The following is a 20,297-nucleotide window of genomic DNA, read 5'->3' as shown; positions in this document are numbered from 1 at the left end:
CTCTGGAAGCATACATAAAACCCCCTGTAATTGTTGTCTCTGGGTAGGAGACTGGACGACTGGGAAACTTACACTTTCTATGCTTTGATGGTTTAAGATGTCTTGTGAGCAACATAGTGGTGGCCTACAAGCCGAGAGAAGGGGCCTCAGAATGAAACCTTTGCTAGCACCTTGACCTTGGACTTCCCAGCCTCCAGAACTGTGAGAAGTAAATGTCTGTTGTTTAAGCCACGCAGTCTATGGTATTTTGTTATGGGCACCCAAGCAGATAATACAGCTAGGATCTGAGACCCAAGGAATCTGGTCCCAGGGCAAGCACACTTCACCCCTACATCATACTGCCTTTTTATTAATACAAAGTAGAAAATGGAGTGGTGATTTGGAAATTTTTAACGTTTATAATTTTGTAGTTGTTTTTGTTAAACTCACTACAATGTACATGTATTATTTTTTAAATTAAAAAGTCCAAACGGGTGGCCGGTTAGCTCAGTGGGTTAGAGCACGGTGCTCTTAACAAGGTTGCCGGTTTGATCCCCGCATGGGCCACTGTGAGCTGCGTCCTCCACAACTACATTGAAACAACTATTTGACTTGGAGCTGACGGGTCCTGGAAAAACACATTTAAAATAAATAAAATAAAATCCAAACAGGCCAAGAACAAAAGAAAAGATTTATGGATAAATAAAAGCATCTTTACTGTAATAAACTCCAAAAAACTGATAACGCTTTAATTCAAAGCACCTAGTTCTAAACCTAACACACGTGAAATCTTAAATAATCTAAATAATTACAAACAAGTGAATAAGTATTTGGGAATGTTGATTCACTACTCATTATTAGAAAGGCTTCTGGAAGCTCTAGATTGTCCTCCTAATTGCTTTATCTGGGTTAGTGTCAGTATTTGTCCCCAGCAACCCAAGAGCAGAAGCTTGTTATTTTTGACATTCATTCTTCTTCTTTTTTTTTTTTTTTGTTGACATTCATTCTTTTTTTTCTCCCAGATTCAATGAGTCACTAAAGGGCTCTTGAGTTTTTCTTAGAAATGTCTCTGGAATTTATCCCTCTCTCGCCAATACTATCTATAATATATATCTCCTTAGGGATTACAATGGATTTCCAAATCATTCAACATGCTGCCACTTCTCTAATTTTACTAAACTATCCTCTCAGATACCTTCTAAATTCTCAAATCCTCCCATCTTATCTGACTCATCCCTACCTAAGCAACATATTCTCCCAAGACTTATTTTAATTTCTGTAATTTAAAAAGAACTGTGTAAGTAATAAAAACTCATTATGACAATTCAAACATCAAAGTAGAAATGAACCCTCTTTTCCCCCTTCACCCCATTCTCACTTCTGAGTCATCAATGTTACCAATATGTTGTATAACCTTTTCTATTTTTTCAAACATGCATAAACACACATCCACATGTGCATAGTTTATTTCTTTCATTGGTTGTTTTCATTTGGTTTTTGAACAAAAATGAGATTATGTTCTACAAATTCTGCTTCTTGCCTTTTAAAATTAACATTTATATCCTGGCCATTTTTTTTTTTTAAATCAAAACATGGAGCTCTACTAGCGTCATAATAGTTTCCTCCTGTCCCCTGGAGAACTTCAGCTCTACCCTGATTCTGTCCCTATCCAGTTGATTTCCAGAACAAAGGACCTTCCAGGTCAAAATCCAACCTGTCTAGAAGACAATTGAGTTTACAAATAGCAAGTTTTGGGGGGAGGGAGGCTACAGTTTTATTATTAATAAGAATAAAATAATAAGGTCTTAGAATCAAGAAAAACAAAAGACGCACAATGCCACAGAAAGTTCCTCCATCAAAGAACAATCCAGTGCCCAGTGATCCTGAGTGGGTTCGGGTTGTGACAATGGTGGAAACTCCCTGCCTCAGACAGAATGAATTAAAGAAAGGATTAGGGTAAAGACTAGAAAGCTAATGCTTATAAAATCTACAGAAAAGATAAAGCTGAGACTACCAGCTAGTAGACTGAATTATCAGATTGCATAGAAAAAGTTCTTGATGGGATAACAGAATTAACTAAATAACTAAATATAACCAGAAGACATTTATAGTGATACATGTGCTTATTTACATGACATGCCTAGGCCTTATTCCAGACAGGATTCAAAGCAAATGGGGTTAAATGTGAGCTCCTGGAATTAATTTTTAAAAATTAGTGAAGTGGGATAGGCAAAGATTTCTTAGATAAATTGGACTTAGTTAAAATTAAGAACTGTCCATTTAAAGACTCCGTTAAGAGAGTAAAAGACAAGCCATGGACTGGGAGAAAATATTTATAATGTACATATCTAGCAAAGGACATGTAACCAGTGTGTGTGTGTGTGTGTGTGTGTGTGTGTGTGTGTGTGTGTCTGTCTGTCTATTTATCTACATAGAGAGAGAGATTGAGAGAGAAAAAACGTAGTAATGTGTAAACTGGTAAATACAGTTAAAGGGTGCACAGTTCTTTAGACACTGTCACCAGCATTCTCTCTGCCCAAGCTTCAATAAAACTTTCCATGCTTTCCTACTTTTCTGAGTCTTGTGAATTCTTTCCCATTCTGTGAATGACCAGGGGTAATTCTACACCAATACAAGACATGGAAGTGACCTCTGTGTCGATTGATCGTTGAATGGATCAACCCAATCTGAAAAAAAGAAAGTTATTTTTTTAGGTTTTGATACATTTGGATATTTGTCAGCTTTTTGAAATTTGTTGTAATTTATTTTCACATTCTAATATTTATTTCATACCTAATTTTGTATTCTTTTTCTTAAAGAGGACCCACCACACTGTATAAGCTTCAGGACTCACAAAACCTGATCCACCCTGGGTGGGGCCCAGCGGGAGACGGACACTGAGGAGATAGTAAACCGGTGTCATGGAGTTTTTAGATAGAAATACTGTGCTTTGTGTGACATAACCCTCCTCTTCCCCATCTCTTGTATGAAATCTTTAGTAAAATAGGTATTTTTCACTTTAGAATTTAACAGAGACCAGGATGGGAGAGGCTTGGATTCACAGCGGCAATGTGAGAGAAACTGTGTGAAAGTGAGGGGGGTGGAGGTGCTGTATGTGTGTCCACAAGTTCCACAATAGCCCATTGTGTGACAGAGGCAGGGAGGTGACAGGTACCTGCTCTTTGCTGTCCTCAGATGGCACCTGCACAGATTCTGCTCCAGATGTGGAAGCAGGTTGTCAAAGGGACATTGACACCCTAGGGCGAACCCACAGGAGTTCACCCAGGATAAATGGTAAAGAGTTTGTAGTCAGATCTTGGAGAAATCTCTAAAGAAACTAGTGATGTTACGTTGTTGAGAGTCCAACAGGTGGGGGTGGGGGGTGGGATGGGGGGAGAGTGCAGCAGGCACTGCTGCTGGAAGAGAGCGGAGACTTGTGGGTAGCTAGAAGGGAAATCCTAGGACGAACAGAAGCGGTGAGAGGAGGACTGGCATTTCAATAAATGTAAAGGGAGTTTATATTAAACACTCAAATCAACCAATATACAATTCACATTGGAAATACGTTCATCAAATGTTAGTATTTCAATGGCAGAATTTTAGGTGACTTTTATTTCTTCTCTGTACCTGTTTGTATAAGTGTGTGTCATTTCTAAAAAAACAATAAAGACATTAGTCTTTAAAAAAGTCTCTATTCAATATATCTGGTCTCCAAAGCCCCAATTCAGCTACTGAAATACCTCTTCCCTTGCTTCTTCTCTCGACTATCTCACAAGTGGGTTTAGTTCATCCTGAGCTTCACAATTTCTATAAAAACTCAGTTCAAAGCTCAGCAAAACAAAGATGCACCTTCCTTAGGTGGCAAGCCCCATTGTCGATAAACAGAACGATTCCCTCAAAAGGAATTCTACTGATGGAAATATCTCCATCTTCTTGTCAGGAAGAATATTCCAATTACAGCCAGTGAAAAATAGAATGGTCTGAGTTCTAAGTCCCTGAAAGTTTCCCAGTAGAACATGGAAGAATACACAGATATTTTAAAAAGATTTCGGCCCTGGATGGGCAGCTGGACGCACAACCTCTACTTTTTCTTCTTAAGATTTTTAGTTCTCAAGAGTACCTTTTATCAAGGGGTCTGAGCATGAGCTGCGTGTCACTTCCAACTTTTTTCCGAACAGCAGGAGCGCCTTATATGTAGCATTATGGTTGCATAATGGTCTTGATAACACTAGCAAATACTTATCTCGTTCTTAATGCCTGCCAGTCAGCATTCTAAGCATGTACTGGGAAGAATTAACTCACGTAATCCTCAAAGCGACCCTATGAGGTAGGTCTTCTGATCATTTCCATGTTACAGAGCAGAACACTGAGTCCTCGAGAAGTGGAGGGATTTGCCCAAGATTACACGGATTACGAAGGGCACAGCTGAGATTTGCCTCCAGGCAGGCTGTCTCCAGAGTTAGCCTCTAAACCAACATCACACCGCCTCTCACTTGATAGAGGTTTGAAAGTGCTCCAGTTCTGAACACAGAGATCTCGGTGGTACCCTGGCCTGGCTCCGGCCTGCTGGGACTCGGGTGGGCTGAGGCAGGACAAGCTGACCTTGACCATGGGACATACCAGCAGCCAAGGTATGCCATGTGTGGGCCACATTTGAAAGCCCAAGGCAGAGAGTAATGGTGGATAGTTGCATCACATGCAGAAGGGCTGCCACAGGGATCACCAGATGTACTTGATTGCGGAATCTTTGCTATGGGTATGTTCTTAAATGGCAACCAGCTCAGCCACTCATGGGTAGAGCAGTGTGTAATAGGGACCTGGGTGGGTGGGGGTGTTTCCTATCTGGACCCCTTCACTAAAGCTGGGGTTAGCAGCACAACCAAGTGGGTTCCTGCCTCCCCACCTCTCCTCTTCCTGTGGTTTCCCCTTTCCCAGCATCCTTGCCTCTGCTTTGTGCGCCACCAGATTCATCAGCATGCTAACCCTTCATCTTGGCGATAAACACCTCGTCTGTAACCCTACTTGCCTTCCAACTCAACGAGATTAAATCTCCCTGGACAGCATTAGGTATTGTTTTTATGGTTAATTTATTTATTTTTATATTTTTACAGCTCCTGAAATTTAATTAAAAAATGACTTTCGGGCTGCAAAACGGGCCCCCGCTGCTAATTCGATTCCACGGATCTGTCCTGAAAGGAATAAATCATTTTTAAAAAATTATTACTAAATGTACTGCTATAATAAATAAATTATCCAAGCTCTTGACGTAGAAAAAAAGAGGGGGTGAGGGAGAGGATAGTTGTCTTCCGTCAGCTCTTTTTCCAGGCCCGTCTTGTGCAAGGCTGGTTGGGCTGGGGTTCCCTCCACACACGGTCCACAGTGGGCCCTCCTACCCACAGCTGGGCCTCAGCTGGGCCCTCCTACCCTCAGCTGCCCGCCTGCCCCCACCTCCAAGGGTGTCACGTGGGCTGATGAGATAACGTATGTGAAAGCCTCTGTCAACTTCAAGGCACCGTCGAATGCCAACGATGACTGTTGTTATTATTCCTATCATACTCCAGGGAAACCCCCGTTGACCCCCCCATGCCTCCCAGACCGACGAAGCAGGACAGCCGGGAAACTGCGAGGCCAGACTGCCCCTCCCGCGTGGGCGCGGCTCCTGGCGCAGACCCGGCTCCTCGACTTGCAGGGCAGGCGCGATGGCTGCCCTCGGACCCCGCCACCCCTCCGTAATGGCTTTCCCAGTTCTTCCTGGCTTCAGGGGCCTTCCTCCGGAAGGAAACCTCCTCAGGTCCAGTGAAAGTTCTCGAGCTGTGAAATCATCCAGTCCGAAGGCCTCTCCTCGAGCCCCTGGCCCAGCGCGCCTTCCCACCCCCTACCCCCCACCCCAGTCTCGGCTGCAGTGGAGCCGGGCTGCCCCGGAAGGATCTGACCCGCAATTTCCTGCAATTGTCTCACTGAAGCTCCCGCCCCCCTTCCCTACTTCGGGCCTCCCCTCCCCAAAGCCCCAGTCTGGCCAGGCCAGCCCCCAGCGCCATCTAACTGGCTAGGCCCCTCCGTTCACTTTGGCACACCCACTCTCTCCTGGGGGGCCCTCCAGTAGCCTTGGGAGGAAGAATGGGGGCCTGGGAGTCAACATGGCCACCAGGGTCCCCCAGGAAGGTGAGCGTGCTGTGGTTACCAGGGCAACCATCCCTGCCTTGGGCCTACCGAGTGCTATTCGGCTGAGGAGGGCGAGGACTTGACCAGGCCAGCTCCCTTTCTCAATAAATCAAATCTGACTGAGGCCAGAAACGGGGGACAGGGAGCACAGAACACCAGGAAGGGTCACTGGACAAGAGAGATCCCCCGATATCCTTCCTTCACCCCAGACCACCTCTTGCGAACCAGGGAGCACAGACCAGAAGGCAGGCCTCCCAGCCGCCCACTCCTGCCCACTCCTACCTCGAGGTCCTACTGGGTGTGGACTCCAGGAAGAGGCTTGGGGAGGTGGGAGGAGGGGCTTGTCTGCACTTGATGGATGGCACTGAAGAAATGTCTGGCACTTTCTTTCCCCATGGGGGAGGTGAAGCTGTAGCCACCTCTCCCCCTCTGCATTCCTGCCTGCCTGCTCAGGAAGGGGGTGGGGTGGGCGGCTGGAGCGGGGACAGGACGGCCCTTTGCCCGGCTGGCTGAGAGTCATTTTGCAAAGATCACTCCCATTTATCACCACTGGCATGGGAATGGAGGGGCGTGTGGACAATCACCAAATCTCAACTGAGGTGAAAAGGGATCCATATTTTCCCATCCTCATTCCTCCTTCTTGGCTCCCAGGCCTCCTAGGACGGGAGGTGCCAGAACTCTCCATTTGGTCCACACCCCCTTCCTGCTGTATGCCAGGCATTGGGTAATACAGCCATCCTCAAAGTGGGGCCACAGACCCTGGGGGTCCCCAAGACCCTCTCGGGATGGGTGAGGCCAAAATGTTCATCCTTCCACTAATACGTGATTTGCCTTATTTGCACTGAGGACACGAAAGCAATGGGGGTAAAACTGCTGGTGTCTTAACGTAAATCAAGGCAGCAGACCAGACTAGTCACTGCAAGCTTCATTACCACAGACTGGCAGTTAAAAAAAAAAGCCAGTTTCTCTTAAGAATGTCCTTGATAAAGCAGTGAAAGGTTATGAACATGATAAGTTTATTATATCAATCGTTACTTTAAATGAGTTAATAGGGCTTGTTTTAATTTGTAATGTGGTCTATAGCGATAGATACAACCCATAAACAAAAGCTCTTTGGGGCCCTCAGTAACTCTTAAGGGTGGAAATGAGTCGTTAGCCCAAAAGTGCCGGCACTGCTGGGGTGATTCCTAGGCTGTGACACTGGGTCCTTAGGGTTGAATGGGAATTGCAGCCCTTTCAGGTACCGCTTTCTCAGCTTGAGAAACCGTCTTATCTGACGTAGATGGTGGACACCATGGCTGTATCTCCCGGCAACCCTCTCTCCCTCCAGAAGAGACACTGTCACTGGAATCAAGATTTTAATGGTGTCCGTTCACAGGAGAAGCAAGGCGTACAGGCCTGCAGCCCCTGCGTGGCACCCTCTCCCCTGAGCACTGTATCCAGTGTTGGGTGGGGAGACACAGGGGGGTGTTTGTGCCCATGGGGGCCAAGCCAGATGTGGACTCCCTCACCCCCTAGATTCACCTCTACTCCCCTTTCCTATTCCCCCTAAGGTGGCTCGTCCCCCTCCCCATAAAGTCACAGTATAGCAAGGCTGAGGGAGGAGGGCCCAGGCATCCACACCCCAGCCTGGCCCGAGTCGGGGCAGACAGTGGGTTTGTGGGCCTACATGTGTGCCCCGGTCCTGAGCGCCTCATCTCCCCCACACCAGTCCTCTTTCAGAGGTAACAGGTGGTGTGTCCACTGAGGTCAGCACACCTGACCTGCTCAAACCACTTCCCCGAATCTTTGGCAATGGGGGGGCTGCTGGGGGTGAGGCGGAGGCCTGGCACCTCTGGCACCGGGAAGGGAGGTGCGGAAGGCCAGGAAGGGACGCGGTCAGCCTCAGGTGCTGTTGTCCCGCTCCCCCAGGAGCCAGTAGGTGCGAACTCTGCCTTTGCCCTGGAAGGAAAAGAAGAGGAAGTTGGCATGGGAGCAGAACGCCCACTTTCCCAAATGATGGGAGTGGGGTTGGCTGCTTGAGGAGGGGCCTGGGGGAAGGGAACCCCCTCTGGGGCCCCAAGGGGTGGTGAGGGCAGGGGCTTCCTTCTCTACCTTCATTTCTACATCCCCTCGAAGCTCCAGCTCGAATTCACCAAACTCTTCCAGGACGGCCTTGGTCTCAGAAGACAGGTGGATCTTCAGGGCTGAGTAGGACAGGGAAGAAGAAAGGAAGGTGAGGGATGCAAGAGAAGGGAGCAGGGGAAATCTGGGACTGTGAGGGTAGAAAAACGCTCTCCCTTCCTCCTTTTGGCCCAGGAAGCCTCCTAATTCAGAGTCCAACCCCTTCCACGTGGTATTTGACCATACTAGCCCCTCCCTTCGAACTCGAAAGCTGTGCCCTCCATCCTGGTAGAGCTATTTCAACTTACATGAATTCAAACTAAGTACAGTTAAAAATCCGGTGCCTCAGTGACACGACCACATTTCCAGTGATCAATAGCCTCCTGTGACAGAGGCTACCACACTGGACAGCACAGATGACCGGATATTCCCATCGCTGCGGGAAGTTCTGTTGGACAGCACTCGAGAGCGTGTCGCCAGGCTTTAGACAGGCAGTGTGGCACAGCGGTGAGGGGCTCAGACTAGATCCTGCTCTGCCTAGTACGAACCACAGCTTGGGCACTGGCGTAGGGCGGTCACGTACCCTCTCTGTGCCTTGTTTTCCTAGCCTGTAGAATGCTGATAGCGACAGTGCCCATCTCAGTCCGGCACGCGGGAAGCATTCCATCAGTGGTGGCTGTCACTGTAACTTAACTCACTGCCCTCATTTTCTGGCCTTGGGAGTGGGGGGTGGGGGTGGATCTCAGACCCAGGCCTCTTGACTCCTGACCAGGTGGCCCCACTCCCCTCCACTGATCCACTGACCTCCCTCTGAACTTGTCACCACCACTCCTGGGGTCTGCAGCACAGTGGCCTTGCTCTGTCATTGAACCACTTCTGAGAACATGCTCCTTGAGGACTGGACCTCAGTGAGGGGTTTTCTCCTACCCCGATGGCCCCAAACAGTGCCCAGGGAATCTGCTGAACCAGAGCCCTTCTCCTGCCATGAGGCTTGGATGGGCTCTGCATGGCCCCTCAGCTAACTGGGGGTCTGGGACGCTTTTGTGCCCCAGGGCCTGGCTCTTGGTAGTAGCTCAGTAAACGTTCACTGGATTGAATTGTGTTGAACACAGCAGAAGGGTGGGAGAGCAACAGGAAGTAAGGCCAAGGGAAGAGGTGGGAGCAAGTGTTTATTAAGTCCCTACTGTGTGCCAGGGGCTGTGCTAGGTTGTTTACAACCTGAGAGAGGCACCACCTTGCAGATAAACAGCAGAGGCTCAGACAACTTGAATGAAAATTATGTGCTCCTCATATAATTGGGCTTTCTCACAGCAGTGAGATAGATACTTCGTTTCGCTTGTGCAGGTGAGGCTCAGGGAGGTGTAGCAAATTGACACCCCACTGGGTCAGCATTAGCGCTGAGAGTCACGCCCTTTCCACAGCCAAGAGGAGCACAGGGGCCCAAAAAGTGGACTTCCTGCTGGGAACTGGTGACCATTGCCCTGGGAAGACTTTCCAAACATCTGTCAAGAGAAGGCAGCTAGGGTCTGAGTCAATGATTAGATTCAAGGCGATCTGGCAAGGTTGAACGCTTAGGAGCAGGAGCCTGGGAGGGGAGAGGGCTAGGAGCTGGGACAGGTGCTGCACAGACACAAACGGGCCTTGGGAGCTTTGGGCTCCGGCTACTGTGCCCTCCCATCCCGTCTAGGGAGCGGCCACCATACCTTCCCCATTAGACTCCATTCTCGAGGCGGTGTTGACTGTGTCCCCAAAGAGACAGTAGCGGGGCATCTTCAGCCCTACCACACCGGCACACACAGGTCCTGGAGGGGCGGGAGGTGGGACCTGAGGCCGGTGGGAGGGGCCAAGCCTCCTCTCCTCGGCTCCAGCCTTGCGGAGCCCCTCCCCGCGCCGTCGGCGCCGCACCTGTGTGGATGCCAATGCGCAGGCGCAGCTGCTCCTGCGGCCGGTGGCGGATGCGGAAAGAGCGCACCGCGTCCAGCAGCGCCAGGGCCATGCGGGCCACCTCGCGGGCGTGCAGCCGCCCGTTCCGCACGGGGAGCCCCGACACCACCATGTAGGCGTCGCCGATCGTCTCCACCTGTGAGGGCGGCGAGAGCTGGAACTTTGTCTTTCCTGTACCGCCCCCAACACCTGTGCAATGTCATTCTGTCCCCCCATCCGCTTGCCGCTGTCTCTCCTCACGTCCCATCCCCTGCGCGGTTTCTCTGCCTGCTCGGTCTCCCTTGACACGGTCTCTGTCCATGTCCCTTGGTCTCCTTTCCTAAAGATTCTATGTCATTCTGCCCTGCACCTTCGTCTGACCCTGTCCTGGAGTCTGTCTGTCCCTTTGCATCCCCATTTCCATCCTCACCTTGTACACGTCGAAGTTGTCTATAACAGCATCAAAGCACGTGTACAGGTCATTGAGTAGGGTCACCACCTGGAAGGGAAGAGAGCCAAAGGGGCAGGGAGTTAGGGACCCCCCCCTGGACTTGGGTGGGAAAAGTGGAGATGCTAAGCCAAGCACACCTGCCTGATCTTCACCTGCGGCTGCGCCCCACTCACCTGCATGGGCGTGCTCTCCGCCGACAGGGCTGTGAAACCCACAATGTCACTGAAGTATATAGTAACACTGTCAAAGGCTTCGGCCTGGACCGTCTCCCCGCGCTTCAGCTGCTCAGCCACTGAGCTGAGGGGTCAGGGGTCAGAGGGTGAGGTGGGGCCCGCACGGGGCATGGGGCAGGCCAGGTGGGCAGGGGCAGACGCACTCACTGAGGCAGAATCTGGTAGAGCAGGGCCTCGGCCTTGCGCTTCTCCTCCAGGTAGGCCTGGGTGCGCTCCTCGACCAGCTCCTCCAGGTTGTTGGCGTACTGCTCCATGCGGGACAGCAGGTTGTCCAGGATGTTGGTGCTGTGCTCCCTGGGGGGGGGAGGGCGTGAGAAGGGCAGTGCACCCCGCGCACCCAGGCGGAAGGTCAGCCCTCCCAGCTGCCCTGGGGACCCTAGAGAAGGTCGTGTTGGGGGCACAGCAGGATGGGGTGGCAGGGGAAAGGGTAGCAGGAAAGTTGGGTGCACCTCCCAGACATCACTGCGAAGCCCGAATTTTCCCGCATCCTGGCTCTTTGGTTCAACTTGGTTGAACACGATGAGTTGGGGGGAGGCTCAAAGGGACAGGGATCAACTGAGAACAGCGGGAGGGAGGCTGGCGGGGTGTGTGGAGGCCCTGGGCCTCAGGGGGACTCATGGGGTGGGGGCTCAAAGAGGGGGAGCCCCTGTGGGAGGCAGAGAGGCGGGAGGGGAGGAGGCCCCATTGACTGCACACCACTGAAGTCGTGGGGGGCTGGGCAGGGAGGGTGTGGGGTGGCAGGGTTGGTGGAGGAGAGGGTTATGCTATGTAGGGGGTTGCGGGGACATCTGGGTGGCATGCTATTCCCAAAGGGGACTGTGAGCCTGGTGGCTGCAGTAGGCTCGGTAAGGGGGACTGTCAGTGACTCCCACTGCCACATGAGACTTAAGGGGGGCATGCGGTGGTGGAGGGGCAAGGGAGGCTGGGGGGCTCCAGCCACCTGTTAAACCTGCGCAGCACCAGGCGGATCTGCTGGAAGGGCGGCCGCTCCTGGGGGTCCTCCGCCCAGCACCACTGCATCAGGTGGCCCAGGTCCTCCAGGTGATTTTGCAAGGCCACGGAGGGCCGGAAGGGGGGCTGCTCACCCCGCGTCACGCGCTCGATGATCTCTGTGTGGTGGGGAGAGGGGCTGAGGGCCACAGTCAGCCAAGGGCCTGAGAGCCAGGGTGGGGAGCCCAGGACCAGCACGGGGCAGGTGGGCCCCGCAGGGAACTGGGCCAGTCACGTGTCAGGACCACTGGCCGCAAGGGAGCCGTGGGTGGGGGCTGAGCTTCCCACAAGGAAGGTGTGGCATTTCCACGGTCCCGCTCTCTGAGGATGGGGTTAGTTGAGACTGTGGTGCGGCGAGGGGACAACATGGCCCTCTCACCTTTGGGGCTGAGGTCCAACCCTTCCACGTGGAAGACACCACACCTCAGGGCAATCTCCTGAAGGATAATCCCAAAGCTGTACACGTCCCCAGCCTGGGAGCCCCGGGCAGGGGGCGAGGCCATCCGAAGGAGCTCAGGGGCTGTCCACAGCTTCTCTGCGGGGCAGAGGTCGGGAGTCACAGGGTGAAGGGCCCAGAGCTAAAGGATGTGGCTAGAAGATGTGACGGGCACAGAACTGGAGACAACCACACTGTGTGCTAGAGCTGGAAGAGGCCTGGAGACCCCTTCATCTGCATCCCCATTCTACTGATGAATAAACTGAGTCAGGAAAGGTGCACCCAAGCCCACAGAGGCCAGGCATGGATTGGTCTCCTGGCTGGGCTGGGCTGGGCTGGGGGCAGGGTTGGGGGCAGAGTGGGTCTGGACTCACTGGCGTAGAGGGTGTGTCCTTGCTCTGGCTCGGGGTTCCTGAAGCTCTCCAGCCCATAATCGGTGATCTTGAGTACAAAGCGCCCATCTACCACGCAGTTGGATGACTTGAGGTTCCCATGGGAGCAAATGGCCCCGTTGTGTAGAAACAGCATACCCTGGGGAATGTGGGAGTCAGGGGATTGGCCATGAGAGAGCCCTCCGATTCCGGCCAGAGGAGAAGCACGCCTCTGCCACACGCATGGCTCTCCTGGACATACCTTAACGATGTCATTGGTCAGGGAATACCGGAACATCCAGTCCAGATTGATGCTTTCATTCTCCAGAATGTCCTGCTGGGCGCTGAGAGTCAGACATGTGCCCTGCAGTCCCCCAAGGAGGAGTGCAGGGGTTCTACTGCCAGAAACCGGCAGACCAGGACAAAGCTTTGGATTTACTCTAAAGCCACTGCACTCCCCCCACACAGGCCACATAAAGGTCAGGAAGAGGGAGAGGCTTGCCTGGGTCAGACAGCCAGGCAGGGTCAGAGTCAGGGCTAGACCCAGGCAGGTTTCCTGACACCCGTTTGTCCCCTCACCTGTAGGCTCCCACGGGGACAGTACTCTGTGAGGATACAGATGTTGGGGGGATCGGTGCAGGCACCCACAAACCTGGTCAGGTGTTCATTCTGCACGTCCCGCATCTGTAGGTGGGAGCCAGCGTCAGGAGCCTGGCAGAGACCTCACTACTCACCAAGTGGTCCCCCTCCCTCAGGGACCCCCGCACTCTCCTTATTCCCTATTCATTCTCCATAAGCATTGTAGGACCTTTCCTGGTGATTCCCACCCACGTCCTTTGGCCCACCTTCCCCCAGAATCTGTTCCCTGCTCCCTCTGCCTCCTAAGCCCTCCATCGCCGGGGGCATCGAGGATGGACCCTGGAAGACCTTCCTGCAGGATATATCTCCAGTCTTCCCTCCCTCACCTGTGCACCCCTCCTCCCACCCACAGTATGCAAGGGCCCATCCCAGGGTAACCAGTTCTGGTGGCCAACCCTCTGTGTCCCCCCAGGACCCCTTGGCAGGCCACTGCCTCACTCCCCAACATTACATGCTTCAGTTCAAAGAGGACTTTTCTTGTCAGCTCAATGCGTTTGCGGTTCACACGTTTCACAGCCACGAGGTTGCCCTGGGCAAGGAATGGAGCCAGTCACTGTGAGGAGACAGCCCAGTGCCCAGGGGACTCCAGCTGCTCCTGACCCCCCACCCCTGACTCCCGGATCCTCTCCAGTCTGTCAGAACACACCTGCCCAGGTCCCTATGCCCACCTTATAATACGCTGTCTTGGCGAAGACCTGGAACTGGCCCTCTGTGGTGAGCAGGGAGCCATAATTGGAGCCTCTCTGAAGGAGAACAGGAGGGATGGTCAGCCCAGGGGCCCCACGTGAGCCCAGCTCTCCCTCCTGCTGCTCTGAGCTCTGGTCCTCACTACCTGCCTTCTCTCTCTGTCATCCTGCCTCTCATTCCGCACCATGAAACCCTCTCATTTACTTTTTGTTGTTGTTGTTTTAAATGTAGTTTCTCATATACTATCTTCAACCTTTGAAAGAGCCCCGAGGGAGAGGGAGGCTGTATAGATGTAACCACTATCTGAGGTCGGCTCAGAGAAGGGCGGTGACTCGCCCAAGGTCACGCAGCAAGTGAAGGCAGAGCTGGGACTAGAACCCTGCTCCCTGCTCCTTGTTATAAGAACACACTCCCCGGCAGGCACTGCCCCCTCCCCCGTCCCCAGCTCTCCCCCATACCCCCCAACACCAGTGTCCTTACCCCACTCAAGGTCAGCCGGCTGCCCGCACTCCGCAGGTGTCTCTCCAGGCTGGTCGGCTGTAGGTCCTCCCAGCGCACCCGCCACAGCTCCGAGGCCAGTTCCTTCTCCAGCTGCATCTTCCTGGGGCATGAAACCTACGTCTGAGCAGGTCTGCGCCCCTGACCAGGCCAGGGGTGCTGTGCCCGCAGCCCCTTCTGGGAACCCTGGGACCACTGCTTGTGCTGAGACAGCCCCACTGCAGATGGGGGACTGTCCCCTGCGCTGAGAGTCAGGCGGCTTGGGTGAAATCCTGCCTCCCTGGGACCTTGGGGTAGTTACTTCATTTTGCTGAGTCTCACGTCTTCATGTCCAATGTCCTCATTTGGAAACTGGGGACCTCAGTATTTATTTTAAACCATTGTTATAAGAATACACTTATAAGAAAAGAAATGCTGTGCATGGAGGTGCCTGCACGTGGTCTACGCTCGACCAGCCCTGATTTTCTCCCCTCCCTCCTTCCTTCCCTGTGTCGGTAACTTTTGCACTTTCGTTTCAGCCCCACTGGAAGGCAGGAACGGGCTCCTTTGTCTCTCTGGAGGGCTCTCCATCCTGCTCAGCTAACGGGCCCAGCCCCAAGGGGTCTGAATGAACCATTGCTCCCATCCAGTTGGCAGAAGTAGGAAGGGAGGATGAGCCAGCCCACTGCCAACCCACAGCCCCGTGAAGCTACTCCCCCAAGCGCTCTGCTCCTCTGGTCCCCACGCCCCGTTTCCTCCTCCTCTCTTCCCTGGTTCCTAAGGCTTTTGAGGCTCTTGTCCCCCATCTCCCTTGGCCTTGCCTCAGCTGTCCCCTCCCCCCTTCTCCCTTCCCCGCTGTTGGTTCTCCAGGTGTCCCCGCCTCACTCACCCTCACCCGAAGGCTCACCTATAGATGAAGATGGAAACGATGAGAATGCTGAGCAGGGAGATGCTGCCCACCAACGCCAGCGCCTCGAGGACGGAGAAGTGGGCTGTGGGAGAGAGTTCGAGTTGCAGCAAGAGACATTTTGGTTAGACAGCAGGAGGGAGAACCTTCTCACAGTCCACCAGTGAACTAGGATGATGGACAAAGGGAAGACAAGGGCAGGAGGAGGGAGTCTCTCTGGAAGATTCTCAGTGCGGGACAGGAGAACCTATCTGACGCCCCATGGGTGGATGGAGGCCTGGATGGCAGGGGGCAGGCACCTTGGTTGCAGTCTGGGTGCTCGTTGTCAAAGCCGCATTTGGGGATGTCAGGAGGCGGGTACCCCAGGGGCCAGTTCAGTGTCCGTCCTGACACAGCCTCCAGCTCTTGAGAAGCCCCATTGTAGTTCAGCACGACCTGTGGGAGGAGGGCGGCAGTGGGGGGAAGGCAAGGACTGTTGGGGTCCTCCTGTCCAGTGGAGCAGTCCTGCCTCCTACCTGCCCCACCTACCCGTCTCTGCTTCCAGGGCCGACATGTGGGCTGTCAACTATTTACCAAGCCCCTGCTGTGAGTGGATACAGACCTCATACCCATGCCCCATGTCATCAGAGTGGGAAAACTTGAAAACTCCTCAAGGGGAAAAAAAAATTCACATGGAAAAAACTCCATATAGAACCCAGCCCTGCCCTCAGGGAGTTTATACTCTTAGGCTGAAGTGGATAGAAAACAGGAAAAGGCAGTGTTCTCCGTCCACATTCCCGGGGCCTAATCCATGTACCCCTCCTCCAGGAAGCCTTCCCTGGATCATCTGCTCCTTGGCGCCTGTGCTCAGCTGCTTCCTGTTCCTGATTGCAGTTACACGCATAATGTGCGTCCATCTCGGCCCTCGGTTGCCCTGTCTCTGCTGGGATGCGTCCTGCCTACCTTAGGAGACACCGGACTTCCTGAGGCTGAGCTGTGCTCTTTCCTGTCAATGGGGTTCCCTAAGGATACTGCCTGTTAGTCCCTATGGTCTGGTTGGTCCCCCAGACAGGAGTCGGTCTCTTTTATCCAGGGGTCTCCGTAAGATAAGTGACCAAGCACGGTAGGGTGAGCACAGAACAGACAGAGGCCCAGGCTGTGGGGGAGCACTGCCTTCTGGGGCACAGCCTTACCCTGAAGGTGGCAGTCCCAGGGTCCATATCCCAGAGGGAGAAGTCGGTCTCCCGGTCTCCATTGCTGTCTATTTTCAGGTATCCTGTCACACCTGGAGGCATGGAGGGAGGTGGCTGTGTTTTGAGGGAGTGGAAGGAGGTTCAGGGACAACCCCCCACTTCATCTCCATCCCTTGATCGTGGCTGCCTTGCCCATTCCATATGGAATGATAATAAAAGGGACAGACACTTCAGCAGCAGGAATGATGGGGGTTGGACACTTCGAAGGACTTCTCGAGGGAGCTCGGGAGAAGGGAGGGGCAGCTGGGCCTAAAGGAAGTTGTGGTGGCTCCTTGTAGAAGAGAGGAGAGGACTGGCGTGGGCCGTGGGCGAGTCCTGTGCGGCAGGACAAGAGGCTCCTCATGGCCTCCTGCTTGGGGCATCCCAAGGCAGCCCATTCTTGTCACCTCCAGGCCCTGACCTTGGAAGCTCCGGTTCCACATCCGCTGCGTGATTCCCTCCCCATCGGTGACCGTTCCCCCATGTGCCAGAGTCTCCGTCACTGCCTGGATATAGAGCAGGAGCCCGTCGTGGAAGGATGCTGGGATGATATTCACCTGCAGGGGCGAACAGAGCCTGGCTGGGGTGGGACACGTGAAGGGCACAGTGGGCGCTGTGGGGAAGGGAATGGAGGTGCTGGAAGCCGGGAGGAAGAGGATGGGAGACACTGCCTGACGGATTTTACTACTAATGAGATGCCTCCGCCTTTGCCACCGCTTCTGAATTGCGTGAGGCAGGTAGGCAGGACAAAGCACCCCCATGTTACTGATGAGGACGTGAGGTTCAGAGGTTGAATAACTTGTTAACCCCCGCCCCCCAGAAACAATGGGAAAGGAAACCTGGGAATACTGGGATGGCAGAGGGCCATGGAGAAGGGGCTGGAGGCCCACTGGAGGGTCCCAGGACCTGCTCCTACCAGGCCATCCTCCACGGTGAAGTTGAACTGCTCACGGGCCACACGCTTCAGCTGCTGCAGGAACTGCAAGTACTCGGGATTGTCCGGCTCTTTATACGTAATGATTTTGGCAGCCTGAGGAGGGGTCAGTGGGGACGGGTGAGCTGCGGACTGACCTGTTCTCCCAGGACCCTGGGACCCACTCCCGGAGCGGCAGCTCTGCTTAGCTCAAGGTCACACTGGACCCTACGCCCGCCCCGTGAGGTGATGCCTGCTCTAACGCAGGAGAGCCAATGGGACGGCTTCTCCAAGTCCTGTCAGTCTGCAGGACTCGCACCTCCTTCCACCGCAAGGCCATTCCCAAATCTTTTTTGCTTCCTGGCTCTGAGTCCCCGGCCCCCTGTCCTTTGTCATCCAACTCCCTGGAGCATCAAGAACCTCTTTTTTGGGGATCCTTTTAGACACTGAGGCACCCACTGCCCAGACACTACGTGCCACCAGCTGGGAGTCCCACAGCCCAGCTTGCCACCTGGACACTCACCTGAAAGGCCTGGTGGGCTCTGACATCCTGCCCGTCCCCTCTCTCCCAAGGCCTGTGGGGGTCAAGGCCATGTGCACCTTGCAGGCTTTGCCCGAAGAGGTCCAGGTGGAAGAAAACATAGTCCCCCCCACTCAGGCCGGCTTCCACGGCCATGAGCATCAGAGTTCTGAAGGCATCTGGGGAGCTGCAGACGTAGATAACTGGGGAGGAAGAGGACAGTCAGACAGCCGCCGAGGTCCCGGGGGCAGGGGGTTCTCTTCCGGTGGAGAAGCTGGGGCTTCCAGGGGGACGTTCTGAGACCCTGGGGTAGGTCAGTGAACTTCTGTCTCAGTCCAGGCTGTGGCAGGCGAAAGAGGGCGATGGGTGGGTGGGAGGCGGAGGTGGGAGGCGAGAAGGAGCAGAGATCGGGACGGTGGGAACAGCAGAGCCGAAGGTGGGGATGGTGGGGTCAGGAGGGGTGGAGGAGGGAGAGGAGGGCCAGCTGGAGAGGGGACTGGAGAGAAGCGGGTGTGTGGGAGTAAGGGGAGGAAGAGATGGAGGAGGGGAGGAGGCCGTTGGGAAGAGACAGAAAATGGGCGAGAAAACAGGGATGGGAGCTAAGCCAGGACCTACTAAGTGCCAGGGCGGCAGCAGGCATTCCCCCCCCTCCTCTTAACTCCGGGAGAACCGGTGGGCAGGTGGTGGGGCAGTCGGGGAGGTGAGGAGAGAGGGGAGCGTGGGAACGACAAGAGGGGGATGGAGAAAGAGAGGGAAATAGCAACTCAGAGGTGGGACGGGCCGAGGAGGCTGAGACCGGAGTGAGGAGCCGCGAGGAGGAGGAGGAGGAGGCAGGCAGGCGGGAGAAGAGAGGGCTGCAGGCGCTGGGGCGCCGCGGCGGCCCCGGGGGCGCTGTCACCTCGGCCCTTGTGCTGCACCGTCTGCAGAAGCTTGGCGTAGTGGTCGAGGTCGCCCTCGGCGAACTCCATGTGCTCCACCGTGATGTTGAGGTGGCTGCGGAGCCGCAAGAACAGCCCCTCCACGACGAAGAAGCAGGGCTGGTCGTCGCCCGGCCGGTAGCCGTAGAGCACGAGCGCGCGGTGCTCCCAGCCCAGCCGTCGGTGCAGCGTCGCCACGCAGTCGCCCAGCTTGGCGTAGGTGGGCCCGGCGCGGGTGGTCAGCGCGTACTCGTCCTTGGCCCCGAAGCCCTGCGCCGGGGCGCCGGCCGTCAGCAGGGGCACCCGCCAGTGCGCGGTGAAGCGCCCCACCGGGGCGGCGGCGTACACGCAGCCGGGGCCCAGGAACACCGCCGGCTGGTGCTCAAACTTGAGATCCACGGCGGTCAGCGGCGCGGCGGTGTCGGAGCAGACGCCCCGCGCGTCCTCGCTGCTGCCCAGCACCGTGCGGACCGTCCAGCCCGGCAGCAAGTCGGGCCGAGCCTTCACCCCGGCCAGGGCCAGTGCCACGGCCGGGCCCACGCGCGCCCACGACCACGGATACGACGTGTTGACCAGCGGCAGCAGCACGGCCACCGTCAGGTTGCTCGCGTGGCTGCCCGGGAGCAGTAACAGCAGCGGCGGCAGAAGCAGCGGCAGGCGCCGGCGGGCGCCGGTGGGGTCCGCGGGGCGCTGCATGACCTCAGCGGGCACCGGGGCAGGCAGGCGCTCCCACCATGGCCTCCGCCGTCCGCTCGGGCTCAGGGCGCGCCCCGGTGGGAGGGGGGCGGAGCGGGGCGGGGGCGCCCACCCGGGAACCCGCTGTCCACTCCAGCTGCGACGGTCACGGCCCGGAGCGCTCGGGGCGCGCGGCGGGAGGGAGGGCGGGCGGACCCCCGGCTGGGCGCGCGCAGGCGGAGGGCTCTGCGGAGCAGGTGGGCGCGAGAAGGGGAGCGCGGCAGCCCAGGGGACCCGAGTGAGCGAGAACGTGTGCGTGTGCGTGTGTTAGGAGGGAGAAAGAGAGAGCGCTTGCTCGCGCTGCGGGGAGAAGGTGGGAGAGGGCGCGAGGGAGGGAAAGGGGAGCGAGCGTCGTGAGTGCGGGAGCGCTGCCCCAGCGAGTGAGCCAGAAGCGGCGTCCGGCCGGCCCAAGTCTCCGGCGGCCCGGGGGGAACTGGGGAGGACCCGAGCCAAGCTGCGAACCCTCCCTCCCGGCCGCTTCCCCTCCCAGAAACGGTGACAGCAGAGCCAATCCCGGATCTTTAACTCTTTCCTTCCTGCCCCCAAGTGGCGGGCTCTCCCCTGCCCACAGCCCGCGCGCTGCCCCGAGACTCTGTCCCCGCTTCTGGGCCGCCCAGTGTCTGCCCCCCTCAGAGAGGCGGCC

General features: G+C 55.2%; 1 protein-coding gene across 2 annotated transcripts; it reads right to left on the bottom strand.

Annotated features, from left to right (window-relative positions):
* Positions 1-7,135: 7,135 nt before the first annotated feature.
* NPR1 (natriuretic peptide receptor 1) lies at positions 7,136-20,089 on the bottom strand. Of its 2 annotated transcripts, none has more exons than XM_019713318.3 (22): positions 18,901-20,089; positions 18,006-18,205; positions 17,486-17,599; positions 16,991-17,126; positions 16,531-16,622; positions 15,658-15,793; positions 15,359-15,443; positions 14,455-14,575; positions 13,956-14,030; positions 13,739-13,816; positions 13,228-13,332; positions 12,911-12,982; positions 12,652-12,808; positions 12,221-12,376; positions 11,792-11,960; positions 10,999-11,145; positions 10,792-10,915; positions 10,598-10,666; positions 10,150-10,324; positions 9,948-10,046; positions 8,236-8,327; positions 7,136-8,082 (listed from the first exon to the last, which is right to left on the bottom strand). In XM_019713318.3, exons 1-22 carry the CDS (start codon positions 19,613-19,615, stop codon positions 8,026-8,028), a joined length of 3,174 nt encoding a protein of 1,057 aa, XP_019568877.3. In that variant the 5' UTR covers positions 19,616-20,089; the 3' UTR covers positions 7,136-8,025. The 2 variants fall into 2 exon arrangements, with proteins under 2 accessions (XP_019568877.3, XP_074175093.2); XM_074318992.2 differs by having other exon boundaries at positions 12,911-12,985; positions 18,901-19,913.
* Positions 20,090-20,297: the final 208 nt, after the last annotated feature.

Source organism: Rhinolophus sinicus, chromosome 7, assembly GCF_057876585.1.
Source record: "Rhinolophus sinicus isolate RSI-liver-muscle chromosome 7, RSI-T2T, whole genome shotgun sequence".
NCBI lineage: Eukaryota > Metazoa > Chordata > Mammalia > Chiroptera > Rhinolophidae > Rhinolophus > Rhinolophus sinicus.
Note: the sequence above shows the minus strand (reverse complement) of the source record. Positions and strands in the feature narration are given on the sequence as shown.